The sequence below is a fragment of the Caretta caretta genome, chromosome 3 (assembly GCF_965140235.1).
Source record: "Caretta caretta isolate rCarCar2 chromosome 3, rCarCar1.hap1, whole genome shotgun sequence".
NCBI classification, from domain to species: Eukaryota; Metazoa; Chordata; order Testudines; family Cheloniidae; genus Caretta; species Caretta caretta.
Genome location: NC_134208.1, coordinates 136,304,181 through 136,321,088, shown reverse-complemented (window position 1 = coordinate 136,321,088; position 16,908 = coordinate 136,304,181). Strand labels below are relative to the sequence as shown.

Here is a 16,908-nt window from a genome sequence, read left to right as displayed (position 1 = left end):
GAATTAATGCATATGTACTCTGTTAGATAACAGATTTCAAGCCTACCTAATTCAGTTTCTCTAAACCAAGATTTCAACTGAGGTCCCTTTCTCAGAAGTAAAAGCCTTCTGCATTAGCTCACTGTGTAACCTAACCCGCTTGTGTGTATTAAATGCAGTATTTCTCAGCACACAAAGCATATACGTCAGCTAGTGAAAGTTAATTTCTCTGCCGAGTCACAGTTGCTGACTGAGAAATAAAAAAAAAATATTCGTTTTAGATTTAATACTTTAAAGGTTTTGTCTTTTTTATTATTATTAGAATACAACGGCATAAATATAGGAGGTGCATTTAAAACGTATTGTGCTTGGTTATTTTTTAACCTCAGTAACACGATTGCTCTGTGACAAAGTAGACAGAGAGTAAAATTTTCAAAAGCACCAATGTATTTCGGCCACCAAGTCCCATTGACTTTCAATAGGACTAAAATACCTAAGTCATTTTTGAAAATGGGACTTGTGTGCCAAAGCCACGAAGGTGCTTTTAAATATCTTACTCAGAGACTATAAATAGATATCATCATTATATATGCACACAAAATGGTATTAACTAACTTGTTTTTGCTTAAGAACCTAACCAGAATCAATAGAAAAAAAATAATAAACAGCGACAGCTCAAATGCAGGGAGCAGGAACATCTGTTTTTAGAGCGAGCGCTGAATTTGTAATGAGCAAATCCTTTGTCAAGTAAACATAGAAGTTCTTTGTTAAAGTGCATGTTTTCTGGTCATAAAACATTTTGACTATGGGGCCGCTTTGCGTCATGGAAACACAGGCCACAAGGCAAAGGCAGAAAGTACAATCTTCAGACTATTTGTATGGTGTTTTGTTTGTTTGTTTTTAATAATTCTAGTAGCTTGCCAAACCCCTGGTGACAGATGTATAATACACTATATGTGTAGATAAAGACATTAAATAGAATAGATAGACAGGGCCAAACTGATTCCTGACTGTAACTCCACTGAAGTTTATCTAGCTACAGATGGGATTGAAATTTGACCCTACAGGTTTTCCACAGCCTGAAGAAAGACCCATAGCTTAAAAAATCCCTCAAAGCTGCACCAGCATTTATGTTTTCTTTGCTCACGCCATGCAGGTGATTATTGGTTTTCTACAAACAGTAAGTTCCTTGTCGTCTCACATACAAAGGTGCAAATTATTAGCCTTTCCAGCACCAGAAAGCTATGCTGGGACCAAGATTTTCAAAAAAGTTTGCCCAAAGATAGGCTCCTAAACCCTTGTTTAGGTTCCTAAATAAGTGCCCTGATTTTCAGAAGTGCTGCATAGCCTGCAGTTCCTATTGAATTCAGTGGGAACTGATGAGTCTGGGTGTTCAATACTTTTGAAAAATCAGGGCACTTATTTAGGTACCAGTTTAGGAAAGCATCCTCATCCAGGGCAGCACTTAAACACATGCTTAACTGTAGGCATGTGCTTGGCCTATGTAGGGATGGATTTAAGCACATGTGGAAGTCTTTTCCTGAACCGAGACCCTAAACAAGAACTGAGAGCCTAATTTTTAGGCAGCTGTTTCTGAAAATGGGGTTGAAATTTGGCCTGGTTTTCTGGATAACTGTTCATTTGTCCTCTAATGTATCCTCAGCTTACATTGACTTAAGCATATTGTACTACTCTTTAAAAAAACAAATAAAAACACACCACTGTGGGACATTTACTATGTCAAGTATCATATTTTAACACAGTTGTCATCTAATCACGTCAGAGTAATAGATTTTTAAGGCCCAAGAGACCATTAGATCCCTTCTCACCTATGCAACACAAGCCATCAAATTACATCCAGTTGCCCCTGTTGTGTTAGAATGCATTAGTGATAGGACTGTAACACGATTCAGTAATGTGGCTAAAATATGGTTTGTTTCCATCTACACAGACAGAACCAAAACGGGTAAAATCTTTGGGACAGGTACTGTCTTTTTGTTCTGTGTTTATATAGCACGGAGCACAATGGGATCCTAGGCCATGCCTAGGGCTTCTAGTTGCTACAGTAATACAAATAATAAACAACAACATAATCCCACAACAAGGTCAAATTGCCTATGTAGACAGCCCCAAATCAGAGGTATTGGTAAGTGTGACTCCAAAAACAATGGCAAGGATTTATCATAGAGCTATGAAAAATATTGTCAGTCTTTAACTACTATTGTAATTTTCTAAAATTCTACTTACCCACTCACCCTCGAGAAAAAATTTTTAAAGTAAAATATTATTCTTTTAATGATTATCAATTATCATGGTAAAATGGGCAAGCAAGTAGATTTTGTTGTTAAATTTTCGTGACAGTGTTCTGCCTACTACGTAACTTTGCAATTTGAAGTATTAAAAAGTTTGGGTTTTTGGAAGAACTGCTTGAGTTAGCCAATGGAGTGTGAACTATTCACACTCCACCTTCTCTTTTCATGATAAACACTGAAGAATGTTTCTCACCACTAATTCAAGCTTTATCATCTTTGATCTTTTTCTGTAATGTGGTATGGTAGCTGAAAAGGTTGGAAGGAAAAATCTGATGGAAAAGGAAGCATGAATTTGCATTATAGGGCAAGGGCAATACCATGGAGTTGTTGGCACAGTGGTTTTTATCTTTAAAGACCTAGATTTAATGTTTGGTCTTTCTAGCGCCAGTTGTTTTTCAGTTATGTGCGTGCAAAATATTTGATCAAAAGTATGAAAGTGCTAGGTATTTTTCAAACAGAAAAATGATAAATGACAAAAAACATATCACCTGTGGGTGAACACATCACAAAATGATCTATCAGTCATCATCCTCAAAGGAAACCTGCACAAAACCTTCAAAAGATGAGCCTGGGTGCTTAAATTCATAACTTTGCGAGACACTAAAAATCGTGGTCTTAATAAAGACGCTGGCTTTATGTCTTTTATTACAGCAATTTGTAATTCACTAATCCCACTTTTTTGTCCTATGACTGGAGAGGTGTTAACAGGTCACTTTACCTTGAATGGTCTCTTAAAATATGTGTTAGCTACTTATACTAAACAATCTGTTCTACCTTGTATTTGGCTGTGACACTCTGAGTGCCTTTCCCTGACCTGCTGAAGAGCTCTGTGTAGTTCTAAAGCTTGTCTCTTTCACCAACAGAGAAGTTGGTTCAATAAAAGATATTGCCCTATCCACCATGTCTCTTATTATATCCCTACATTTCTTTCTTACACTTCTCAGGTTGTGTGTGTTTCTAGCAGAGGTGACCCATGGGGAGGGGGGCGCATGCAGGGTCACATGCCCCTCCAGATTTGGTACTTGGCTTGCATTGAGCATGGTCATACAGACTGAGCACAAACTGCTGAAGCTGGTTCCTCCCCCCCTCCCCACTCACACTATCAGCAGGCATGGCTGGTCTCTGGTTTCTAATCTCCCTTCAGCTGTTTGGTATCTGTCCTTAGTTTTAATCTCCCTCCCTCTCAATTCTCTCTCTTTTCATTTCGCTCTCCTTCCCTCTCCTTCACCTGATTATTCAGGCTCTCTCTCCTGTTCCAACATCCCCAGCAACAGAGGAAAATCACCACTGACAGCAACTGAACCTCGGGTCCTACACAGTAATTCTTTCCCACCAGTAGTTTGAGAATTATTAGAATCACGCCACCCTAGTTAGTTTAAAAAAGAGTTGCTTCCAGTACCACAGGGAAAAGTTACTGTATAGGAACAGAAGCACAGTCACAGAAGGTGATCATTCAGTTGTATTTTCCTGTTAAATAATGTGGAATAGGTAATCTTCTTAAATTCATGCCTGATTTTATAAACTGAAAAGGGACCATTGCACAGTGCCTGATGACATTGTGAATGGCTCTGCCCAATGGTCTCAGTTCGATGTATACTAAAATCCATCAATGCTTTTTCTTTTAGAGAGCTCCAGTGCATTAACAACAACCTTGGTTGGCCCAAGCTGGTATACATGCAAGTCTGTTTGCAAATGCAAATATTACCAGTGTCTTATTACAACAGCTTAAGGTGCATATACTTCCTAGAAACCAACTATGATGAAAAAGGTATATTTTTCAATATATTTAAATTAACTTAAAAAAACCAGAAAATTAATTTTTGAACAATATTAACTTGACTGTGATGTCCACAAAGTTATGTTCCTTATCAGGAAGCATTTTAGGCATTCTACTTCATATAAATTCTTCTCTCTGGAGTGTATCATATATACATGCCAGAGAAATTAATAATCTAACATATTCCTCTGTAACCAAGTTCAGTTCTAGAATGCTTAAATGTAGCCAGCTGTGTTATAAAGGACACTGAGTATTTTTAAAATCCAGTTGTTCCGTCCCACTGTAATGAATTCAGTAGAACTGCATAGTGTAATACAGAATTTGCCCATTAGAAAGCAAAAGTGCTACATTCAGATTAGAGGATGACTATAAATTGAAAGGAATAAAATAAATGAATAAATATTGGTACTGCACCGATGCACTTATTTCTTAAAATAAAATGGTGTTTTGTTTGGGTTTTTTAAAAGGATTTCCCAATAGAACTATAAACTTCTGCCACCATGAAATATTGCTGGTTGAGATAGTTTCATAAAAGCTCTGTTTAATTTTCTTTTATATTCTGGGTACATATGGCCACAATTTTCATTTATTTCTCCCTCAGAGTAGAGTTTATTGATAATATTTAGATAAAATATCAAACACGCTGACAAAATATGGTCACTCTGCCACTGCTTCAGTGTCCTCCTCTCAGACACAATTCCACACAAGTCACATTAGCAAAAGGAATTCAGCATGTTACTATTTTAACTTAAAACCAATCTCTAAGGGCCTAATCCTGCAAAACAATCCACGTACACAGCCCTGACTCCTACATGGAGCCCTACTACTTTCCGCAGGATGCTGCACAAGAGTAGGGCTCTCTGTTTGTGGGTCCCTTTGTAGGATCAGAATCTACAATTTAAGGCGTAATACTAGAAAATAGTTAATATATAATAACTTCTCAACAACCAACATTCTCTTCTGTTTAAAAGAGGAAAACCCTGACCAACTTGAGAAAAACACTTAGCCTCGGGGTGCGGAAGGTTTGCGATGCTAAGATCCATGTTGGATGCTTGCGCCGAGCCCAGCGGCTGCACCTAATTTTCATATTATAGGCACATCATTCCTTTTTTTAAATGCACACAACCATGATATTCACTTGAACCTGTTGATAAATAAACCTGATAAATATAAATTGTTTGCTTTTTGCTGCTTTAATTCACCAGTAATTAAAAACTTGGCAGTTTATCAACTGTGTTCTCACCCAGAGGATACAGGGAGAGGATGGCTGGGAGTTGCATTTTAGGACTCTGCGGGTCACATGAGATATGATCTCCCACAACTGTCTTTGTACTTCCCTCCATGGCACTCCTTACAAACGGAATCCCTTCCCTAAGTTAGTCTGTAAAGCCACTTATCTAGAGACACACATCTACTGTAATGCCGACAAAAAATTGCCAATTAATATTGGCTAGGTAGTGAAGTAGCGGGAATGTTGATATTTATTTATTTTTAAAGACTGTGTTTTCATCCCTCTCCCTTACCCTTCAAACACTACTTGTTTCCTTAGGCCCTGCCCTACAGGTGCCTGTATAGAGCCCCATTAAATTCAATGGGATTCCATGTGGGCATAAGGAGACCCTGCTGTCTGTATCACATTGCTAGAAACTCTTCGGGGCAGAGATTGTCTTCATATACTATATGTCCGTGAATCTTCATGAGCAGACCTCTGCAGATACATAGAGCCATTTATTTCAATGGGGCTCTGCACAGGCACAGGTCTGCCTACCCAACTCTCAATGCAAAGTCGACCTGCAATTGGAAGGTGCCTATCACAATCTGTGGATACTATTATACTCCAAATAACAACAGTGGTGTCCTGGGGCACCCTTAAGTATAACAGTAATATTTCTACATTTCCTAATTTTCCTAGTGATCTCCAACCAGTCCTGGCACCCATTTAATTTCTTTTTCCTATTTTATCCACAGTGTGTGCAACCCAGGCTTGATCACCTCTTTTATCCCAGAGGTGAGGAATGGGGCTGCTGCCTTCCATCACTTTAAACTTCTCCTCACCCTGTCAGACTTTTCAAGAAAGAGGGGTATTTCTACTGAGGCTACACTGATGGAAGCCAGCATGGACTCTGGAGTGAAATTTACTGTAACTATTTACAGATGTTGCCTACAGATTTATAGAGTCAATTTCTCTTAATTCCTGTTCATCAGTGCAATGCCACTGAACTCAATTAAGTTGCACACGTTTAACTAGATGGATAATTTGGTCCATAATGGTGACTAGTCTTTCCTAAGAGAGTCTTCTGTGCCTATACTTCTAAAATGCAAACTTTTCTTATTTTCTAGTATGATGGAGGCTGTAATTACAGGATTTACATGCCAAATTAATACATCATAAAGGAAAAATTAATCTGTATATTGCCAAAGATTGGATATTTAGTAGGATACAAAACAATGTGGTTTTTTCCTGACAAGCCTGTTCTGTTCTGGCAGTCTTCACACGTGCATACTTCCCAGTGAAATCAAAAGGAGTTTTTCATGCAAGAGGAGTACAGGATTTAGCCTAAATAAATACTTTGAGATTTATTCTTGTTTACATTAAGGCCCTTTGGTGCTACTCTAGCAGTGTAAAAAGGCCTTAAATTAAGCAGAAATTAAATTTACACCCACCTTAAAAGAACCCTTTATACCACCAGTGTAAATAAGATTAAGACTTCTTGTGCTGGCTTTGTCTATAATAGTATAACTAAGGCCAGAAATCTTGTTCCAGTACACTTTCTATTAATTTATAGGACAACAATAGACAATCATGCCTGAAGTACTCCAAAGGATGGTATGAGACAAAGATTTCTAGCATACACACTGCCCTAGTCTGCAAATTCCCTTTTAGTTCAGATATCCTGAAGAGTGAATTGCACCTGTCCACAACCTTCAGATCTTTTCTTTATCCCAAAGGCTTATGATTTCCTTTAATAACAAACAAGAATGTTTTATGTCAAGGTTTAAAAAAACCCATAGCAATAAATCATTATATGACAAAAGCTGTCTAAAAATAAAACTTAGGCATCAGATAAATCTTTCTGTCCTTTACTTAAAAGGTGGCAATGTTTCTACTCAAAAGAATCATGAGCTTCCATGCATCTATCTGCCTAGGTAGCCACTAGATCAGGAGCACAAAGATTTCTAGATGGGCTCCCAGCACGCAACTTCTCCCTCTTCCCTGTATTTCAGGTCTTCTTGTTTATCTGTCACTGCCAAAACAGACATCCCACTCTCAGCCCTGCACTCCCACTAGGGGCACTGATGTAAAGGTGGCTCTGCATACGAGCCCCCCAGAGTCACACACTTATCACCCACGTCTGAGATAGTCTCTAGAATGCAGCATTCTGTTCTCCTTGACACAGACAATACAGTAAAAACAGGCTTGGGGTTATAACTCATTGTATTTTAATATCACATTGAACAGGTTAACATAATAAAAATTCCAATACATAAAGTATCAATAACAGCTTATTACCCCATGAACTATTATAATTCTGTAAACACAGGATAAGAATATTCAATAAAACAGTCTGTTTTCTTACTTAAATGTATCTGAAGTCAATATATACTTTCCGCCAGGTTTGGCGTTTTAACCAAATACATCTTTATATCTGGTTAATAAAAGCAGAAAAGACCAGCATTTCTCCTATTAATACACAATATGAAAGATCATCAGTGTGACCAAAGCAGTGTCCATTATGGTCATTCCATTTTTCTACTCTCATAACTTTTCCAAAACATTCATCCTTTAAGAAGTTATCTATTCTTGGTCTCTGGTCAAAGATAATTTGTTTTTAAGTTTGAGCAAAATCCCTTCTGACATATTGTCTTTATAGTGAGAATACAGGGAAGAAAAAGAAACTTTTCCCAATGGAAAACAATTACAACCACATATTTTAAAAGCAGGGTTACAGCAAACGGGGCTGTAGGATTACCTTTTGGATCTCCTGACTTGCTAATGTTGAATATCTTAACTCATAGTATTTAATACATATCCATATATTCCTTTAAATAAACAATGTCTCTGGGGCCCAGAAATCAACTGTAATACAAGCAGTGTTTAACTATATGAAATTAAGTATTTAAATTCCATGTATGTTAAAGGTTAAAATAATATGGATGAACCTAATTATTCAGTAGAGGTTTGCATACTTGGAATTACAGTCTGCTCTCAATTCATATGTATAACTCCCATTAATATTAAATAGGAGTTACAGGGGCATCTCAGGACAAAAATGTATGTCCTCAGTATTTTAAAAAGCCAGCTTAAGATACCTCCCTGAGTGGCAACCCCCCCGATTTAGAATTGCAAATACTATTCTCAACAGCATACTCTTGCTTTGTTAAGATAAAAGGTAAGCATTGAATTTTCCATAACATTTGAAGCTGTTATTCGTAAGAGCACCCATCCTTCACTCTGATCTGTGTGGGTGAACTGCTGCATCCGTGCAGAAACACACTGACTCCAATGGGACTCTGCACAGATGTAAGGGTCTTGCCCAAATGGACTGTACAGCACAGCTGGGTCAATGACAGCCATGCACCCATTTTTACCATTGATTTCAAGGGGAGTAAAAGTTAAGTCAAAAAGTGTGCTTTTGAAAATCCCACTTTATGTGAAATATTTTAACTGGGATTAAACAAATGAAAAATAGACGACTGCAAGCACAGTGTTAAGTAGTTGGCATTAGAGAGCGCTAGTGGGAAACAAACAAGCAAGTTAGCTAAAAAAGGAATAAATGAAGAAATAGTGATATAGCTTCGTACAAGTGAAAACAAATTTACTAGAGTAACAAAATACTTCCCCTGTAAATTACTACCCCTGGAACCCTCAGCACCAAGACACAGCCCCATCAGTGTTAGGACTGTAGGTTTCTTGAGGCAGGAATCTTATTAATAATTATTATTTACATTGTGATAGTGCCTATGAGCCCTGGTCAAGGACCAGAACTCCACTGTGCTAGGCACTGTACAAACACAGAACCGAAAGATTGACCTTTGTCTTCCTACCTATGTCTAAAAATTCGAGAGCACTTGTTTCTATATATGACATAAATAATAAAAGGCAACAGAATTTATTTTAAAAAGCCACCTATAATTTTAATCCAATTGATGACCCTGAAATATCAACGTCATGCCCTTTGTGGGGAAACCTGGGCTCAAGGGATGTAATGCCTTTCACGTCATTGTCTTCAACATACATGCTGATACTCAGTCTTTTCACCCAAGCCTCAGCCTGAGAATACTCCAAAAGCCTTTGAGACTGACTCCAGAATCTCAAGACATTTGGTGATGTCACAGCCATCGGTGTCACAGGATCAGATGCCAGTTGTAAAGATGACATTCATTAAAACCGAAGGGGCAGGCAGCAAAGAATACAGGACTTCAGTTCTTGAGTTTACCATTGCCCCAATTTGCCTAAAGTAAATTGATAGTCTTTTCCCAATTGAATTATTACTGAAATATTTTATTGAAATGTATTAGATATCAGGTTTTTGTTTTGAAACAGCAGAAATCAGAAGGGAAATCTTAGGCTTTTAAATTTTCCATTGTCAGCAAGTATGGCTTTCAGTTCATATCCAGCCCAGCTTGGCAGTGACTGAAAGGTATTATCTCCCATGACTAGTAAGTGGCCCAATATAAACTGTGCTTGATGGCTTCCTTTTAGGTTCAAATGAACAAGTGTCTACATCCACATCACTTGCAGAATATTTTTTAAACAAGCAAGCAAGCAAAGTGCATATTGACAATGGCAAAGCACTGTGTTTTTATTAAGCAGTAAACTTCCAAAGTACTAATTGACTCTGTTCACTTTCTCCCGAAGATGAAAACAAGACACAAAAATTGAACTTTTCTGATCAGCATGTATTGGAAGCATCTCTACACACGGCATAATGAAGACATACTAATAATCTCATAATTTAATCCTTTCAAACCTCTGTTTGAAATTCAAACCCTACAATCCCCAATTATGTTTTGCACCATTAGCATCTAATATTGTATACTGCCAACTGCTGCACTTTAGTGGTGTCCTTTTACACAGGTTAAACTTTGCGCCAACTGAAGCTTTCAATTTGCAGTTCACGTTGACAGCAGATACAGCAAAGCTACTCCCCAGCTTCCTTTTGTACAATGTACATCATATTTAACTGAGACTTCTGCAACAAAGAATTCCACAGCAAGAGCCTGGATTACTGCAGATCATAATACCCTATGAGCTGTGGTTATAATTAGCGTCATATCCATTGTAATCCTATGGACGTCATCGTGTGTTACCAGCATCTGTTGACAGATCTCATACCATGCATATCAGTGAAATGGCAAGTCTGGAGAGGGCAGCCAACAATAGAAACAATGGCATTTATTTTTGTCCTCTTCCAAGATTGTCTCATAGAACATATATGCTGCCAACTGCCAGGGTTGCACTGAGATCACTATTCATTATTATATTTGAACAAATCTTTGTGCCCACCCAAGCATATACAGCCTTCTCCGGTAAATATGGGAATGGGGAATGTACTTTCCGTAACTTATTTTAGCACCCTGAAAAAACGATTTTGACACCCTTAGATCACTTCAGATCCATCAGGCCATCTACTGAGATATTATTAATCCAGGGGAAAATATACTATCAGACTCCTTTCTAAACCAAGGAATAAGAATGCCCTCTCTTAGTTATTTTTAAATGTATGCATCACTTTGGCATTTGTTTCAAATGCACATGGCAGACAAAGAAACAAAACCACAATATAGCTAATCTATTGATGTGCTCTAAACTGCTAACTTTCCACGGAAGCATTGTCGAACTGGAGTGAAAAATCAAACTGGTATAGAACAAGAGATAGAAATGCTGAGTCCACAGTTTGTGATTCACATGAGCGTTTCCCTGTCCTACTCCCTCCACCACCCCAAACAAATGTTAAAAATGTGCAACAGATTAACTGCTAACAAAAATAAACCCAGATTCTCTGCATATCTGGTTTTCACTATAGGAAAACTCTTCTGGACTGTCCAAGAGTTATTCAACTGCCACACTATTAAAAACCCCTCAGTACTTTGTCTTCTTTACCACAGCATTCTGTGCATCTGCCCACTCTGCCAAGAACATAGACTCAAATGGGACACAGGATCAGTTTTATCCTGGATGCTGCAGTCTTATGAATTCAATATTTTCAAGAAAAGTAAATCTAGCTGATGCTTCTTGGAAATACAAAACTGTTGTACAAAACTGCAGTTGTTATACAATGTGGTTTTTTGCTGCATAAGAAACTGTATTAGGTCCTTAGAGGAACTATAAGTACCATACTTTACAAAATGAACAACGTCAATTTTCTAATACTGAAAAGCCTTCCATACTTTAATTGCCACATAGGTTACAGTGCATCAGAATCACTTGCTCACCAGATAAAAAAATAAAGTCCAACTAAAATAAATCTAAGTGATGACTGCTGTAGTTTTATTACTGGTCCGGAGGATACAATTGAAATAACAGATATAAAGACCAGTATTCAAGATATCCCACAGAGTGCACATTACCTACACACAGTAGTATCTGAACATATGCTATCATGCCAGGTCCTGAAAACTAAACACACAGAAACAAAAAATAAAGGGAGGAGAAAGGTTTGCAATTTTGCTAGAAGTAGAAATTTAGGGTGAAATCCTTGCTCTATTGAATTTAATGGGGAAAAAAGACTCATTGACCTATGGTCAGGATTTCACCCTTAGTTTCCTGCTAAAAGCAACTAATTGCTCTTACATTGAGAAAGAGGTTATATACAGAGGGTAGGTGTTCAATAGGCTGAATTCTACCTTCAGATACACATATGCAACTTCCACTGAAATTTTCAATGGGAGCTCTTCACACATAGCAAAGGACAGAATTTGGCCCAATTGCCTGATGGATACCACATATTTTATTTCTGCAATTAGCAGATGACCTCATAACTCCAAATCTTACAGCTATAAATTTCAACATTATCTGTTACTTTAGGAAATAACAGAAATATTTCACAGGTTTCAGAGTAGCAGCCTTGTTAGTCTGTATTTGCAAAAAGAAAAGGAGGACTTGTGGCACCTTAGAGACTAACAAATTTATTTGGCATAAGCTTTCGTGAGCTACAGCTCACTTCATCGGATGTGATCATCCCTTTCCCATGTGCTGCTTATGCAACAGCTTAGGTGATTTCTACTTTGTCATGTTTTAATGAAGCCGTATTAGTGATTATCTAGTGGAGTATCAAAACTGTTAATCAAGTTGCTGATAAGATTATAAATACCACCTGTACTCAGCAACCGAGCATCATCAGCCTCTATGCTGGTACAACTGTTTTTCAAAATTCAGAAGGTAAGAAGCATTTCCTCCACAGTAGGATGCTCAGGGCGTTTACAGAGTTGTCTCTGTAAGTTGGTAGGACGACAGCTGGGTACCTTTCAGTCCCTAACTCAGTAAATAAAGAGACTTTTTAAACCTCAGCCTGAACATTTCCCAAGACTATAGTTTCTTAACAAGACTGTTCCACTGGATTTGACAGTAAATTCTAATACGAGTCAACTCAGAGGACCTTAATTTCAAAAGTGGTCTCTCAGTTTGTTCCTGGAAATATGCAGTTGCAAGTGCATTTTGGGTAATTGCAGGCATAGCTTCTCATTTACACTTTCAATTACCTTATTTTTACAGGTTTCAGAGTAACAGCCGTGTTAGTCTGTATTTGCAAAAAGAAAAGGAGTACTTGTGGCACCTTAGAGACTAACCAATTTATTTGAGCATGAGCTTTCGTGAGCTACAGCTCACTTCATCGGATGCATACCGTGGAAACTGCAGCAGACTTTATATACACACAGAGAATATGAAAGAATACCTCCTCCCACCCCACTGTCCTGCTGGTAATAGCTTATCTAAAGTGAGCATCAGGTTGGGCCATTTCCAGCAGAAATCCAGGTTTTCTCACCCTCCACCCCCCCACACAAATTCACTCTCCTGCTGGTGATGAGTTGTCACTTTGGATGGGCTATCACCAACAGGAGAGTGAATTTGTGTGGGGGGGTGGAGGGTGAGAAAACCTGGATTTGTGCTGGAAATGGCCCAACCTGATGCTCACTTTAGATAAGCTATTACCAGCAGGACAGTGGGGTGGGAGGAGGTATTGTTTCATATTCTCTGTGTGTATATAAAGTCTGCTGCAGTTTCCACGGTATGCATCCGATGAAGTGAGCTGTAGCTCACGAAAGCTCATGCTCAAATAAATTGGTTAGTCTCTAAGGTGCCACAAGTACTCCTTTTCTTATTTTTACAGGCAATCAGGTGAATTTACACAAATTCAGAGGCCACTTTTTGAAAATATGGCCCAGAAAGTGATTTTAGGAATGGTTAAAATCTCTGCCAACAGCCAATGTGAGCATGAAAAATATTGAATCAAAGTGTATCAAAAAACTTTCATGATATTCATTTAATTTCATATACAGCCTCCATTTATATATAAGAATTCTAAAAGTGAAGGACTATTTCATAAGCTATATATAACAACATAGTTAAAAATGTTTATATAAAGAGTAAAACTGATCATAGATTCCTTTGCAAAAATTATAGCACTTGAATTCACTAGTGCACATTCATTTACAGCTACAAGATAAAGTGTTATAATAAGGCGGTGATTATTATTCCAGACACACACAGACAGACACACAGTTTATTTTCTTTCCTGACCTTCCTTTGCTGTTTCTCCCATGCTGGGTCCAGGAGCATGTCCCTATCCCATTCTTCCTCTTGGATCATATACTCATCATCTTCATATTCATAGCTGTACTGCATACTTGTTTCTATCTGGTTCATATTGCTCAAGGACCAGATTCAACTCTACACTTGCTGTGGCTTTTATTACTTGATTTTTATTTTTTACTTTTTTCTTTGATTTCAGGCAGTGGTGTTTTTTCCCTGCTTCCTTCTTTCTTTTTTCAAGGTGAGAGGGTGTTAATATTGATGAGTCTTGCTGGCAGGACAGGTTGAAGCTGTCAGGATACAGGTATGAGCTGAACTGTGATGACCTTCACTTCCCTCCCTCCCACTCTGCTGCTGCTGCTGCAGGTCCCTGTGGCTGAATCTCCAGAGAAGCCCCAGCTCCAGCTCACTGCTGCTGCTTATTATCCCCACTGTGTCACGTGGCTCAGCAGCCTGGACTAGCCCCCACCTTTTTCAGTCTCTCGTTTACAAGTTGCAAGGCAGACCTTCAGCCTGATCAGCAGAAGCAGAATGATCTGTTGGTATATAGAAGACTATGCAATTTTGCATTTGCTATTAAGTGTTATTAAACTGTTACACAAATACATGTAGGTATTTACTGTGCAGAGAAGAGCAATGATTTATCTGCAGGAGGGAAGTCTAATCAAGGAAATTCACCTCTGTATACATTCTCTGTTCAGTGGCTCTGAACATTTTCTGTGATTTGCATTACTGTCTTTTTTCTTTTAATAGCACTCAGAAACTGTTGAAGTTTCATCTTTGTATGTTCGGTGCATGCATCTGTAGTTTGGAGAGCTGATTACAATTTATAAATTAAAAAACAGAATCAAGATATATTATATACACACACACACACACACACACATATAAAAACAACATGTTACTTACTGTTGGTCCAAAGCTTCAAGGCCCTTGACTCACTTCACCCCATCTCCCTTTTTGAAAAGGTTCTCATGAGTTACTATAGAAAAGCATTTACCAAGAGAAAACAAAATGACTAAATATATCAGGACTGGAATATAAACCAGAGAGAAAAAAAGCCAGATCTAGCAAAGCTCTGAGCACTCTCAGCTCCCACTGAAATCAATGGGATGCAGAGGATGTTCAGCAGTTTGCAGAATCTGCCCCCCTGGTTAGAATGAGAGAATTATAAATTAATGACTGCTAAAGCAATAATTTAGGAAAAGTCTTTTGGAAAATTCAGTGGGGAAACTTTTTGTTCTCTTTATGGTGCCTTGTGAACAATGAAAACACAATTCAGACAAGCACATCCCATGCTTCCCATGTCATAACATTTTAATTTTCCTGGGGAGAACATTTCTCTTGGGAACTGGCAGGCAGGTTTACTTTGTTCTTCATCTAGTCTATTATTAAACACTCACCCAAGCATTGCCAGGGAAGGTCATCCCTGTGCTAGTGCTTGTATTGGACACAAACCTCTCCTCAACTACAAACCACAGGATCACAGAAGATCAGGGCTGGAAGGGACCTCAGGAGTCATCTAGTCCCACCCCCTGCTCAAAGCAGGACCCATCCCCAACTAACTCATCCCAGCCAGGGCTTTGTCAAAGCCTTTTGTCAAAGACAGAATGCTCAGCAAAATTGACCCCCAAACAAACAAGGTCAGATTTGGGGCCACTGTATTAAGTGGTAGGTGTCCCTTGAGATGCTAGGAGTGAACTACAAGGGTGAATGTAACATTAGGACAGCCTATAGGCAGTCATCCCAAAGGAACACAGTTTAGAAATATGCACATTATTACTATGCTGACATATTTTGTGATGGTTTTATTAATCAATTATACACACACACACACAACGTGTATAGTCATCTGGGTTTGGGTATTTACATGATAACTTTAGATATTTCAAAACCCAAATGAAAAGTCTTTTTCTAGTCATTAAACGCTACAGGAGAAGGTTGATGTTTATAGATGAAAACTAGGCAAAAATTCCATAGGAAATTCTTATTAATAAGCAAATTATGGGAAATGTTGACACCCTGTGTTTCTAAAACTTGATATGGAATGTGCTTACAGTACTATTGCAGGCAGAGAGTGGAACCAACACACCAGTGTCTATGCTGTATTTGAATTTGCAGAAGCCCTCCTCGTAAAAATGGCTGCTTAGCAGAGACCAGCACTGATCCCTCATGCTGCATGAAGGCTCCTGGTGAAAGCCAGTCTCTGGAAGCCTGAACCCTGAAAAGTTTGATGCTGGCAGCAAGAAAACACTGTAAAGTTAGTTACTGGAGCGCGAGAACAATGTTTCAAACATCTTGCAGATCATGAGGGAGATGGACAACTAATTATAGACTCGACCTTCTGGGACATCAGTAAAAACACGTATTTGGGGCATGTACTCTGGATGCCAACATACAGATTCCCACATGAAGCTGTCAAGTGGGAACCAACTGGTCTGAGGAAATGAGGGTGGCCCAAGAGAAACCTTACAAAGAACCCCTAGCGGGGAGGGCAGAACAGTCAGTCAATCTCAACAATGTAGAGCAGATGGAAGCAGCAGCAAATGACAGAGAAAAATGGAAGAGACTAGTGTGGTGGGTTCTCCCTGGGGTGCCACCTGGAACTGGGGTATTACTGAGCCCTCTGACCCACCAGCCTGAGCTCCCTCTCACATTGTGTTGCCATGACAAGTTGCAGCCCTCCAAGCTTGCACTTTCACCAGCATTCACACAGGTAGGAATACACCCAGCTGCAGTCACATGCAGGCTCTCTAACCACCAGCCTCCCAGCCTAGGACCCCAGGGCAGTACTGTCCTGCCCTGGTCAAATCTGGCCAGTCTATGGGTTTAACACCTGGTCTGCCTCTCCCTCAATGTGAGGAGGACCATACACACTTGTGGTAACCAAACTGAGATTTTCCCCAGACACCTAAGTCAAACGCACACTGGTTTGGATTAAAACATAAAATAAGTTTATTAACTACAAAAGGATAGATTTTAAGTGATTATAAATGATAGCAAACAGATCAAAGCAGATTGCCTAGTGAATAAACAAAACCACGAACTGAGCTTAACACACTAGATAGGGTGAGAATTTGCTAATT

At 38.7% G+C, this 16,908-nt stretch overlaps 1 protein-coding gene across 2 annotated transcripts in view; it reads right to left on the bottom strand.

The window, feature by feature from the left end:
- The window catches only part of ACTN2 (actinin alpha 2), a 90,804-nt gene extending 76,568 nt beyond the window's left edge, over window positions 1-14,236 (bottom strand). For both annotated transcript variants that reach the window (XM_048843788.2, XM_048843787.2), the window contains exon 1: window positions 13,811-14,236. In XM_048843788.2, coding sequence (XP_048699745.1) covers window positions 13,811-13,936 — 126 coding nt within the window. In that variant the 5' untranslated portion in view covers window positions 13,937-14,236. The remainder of the gene's footprint in view (window positions 1-13,810) is intronic.
- Window positions 14,237-16,908: the final 2,672 nt, after the last annotated feature.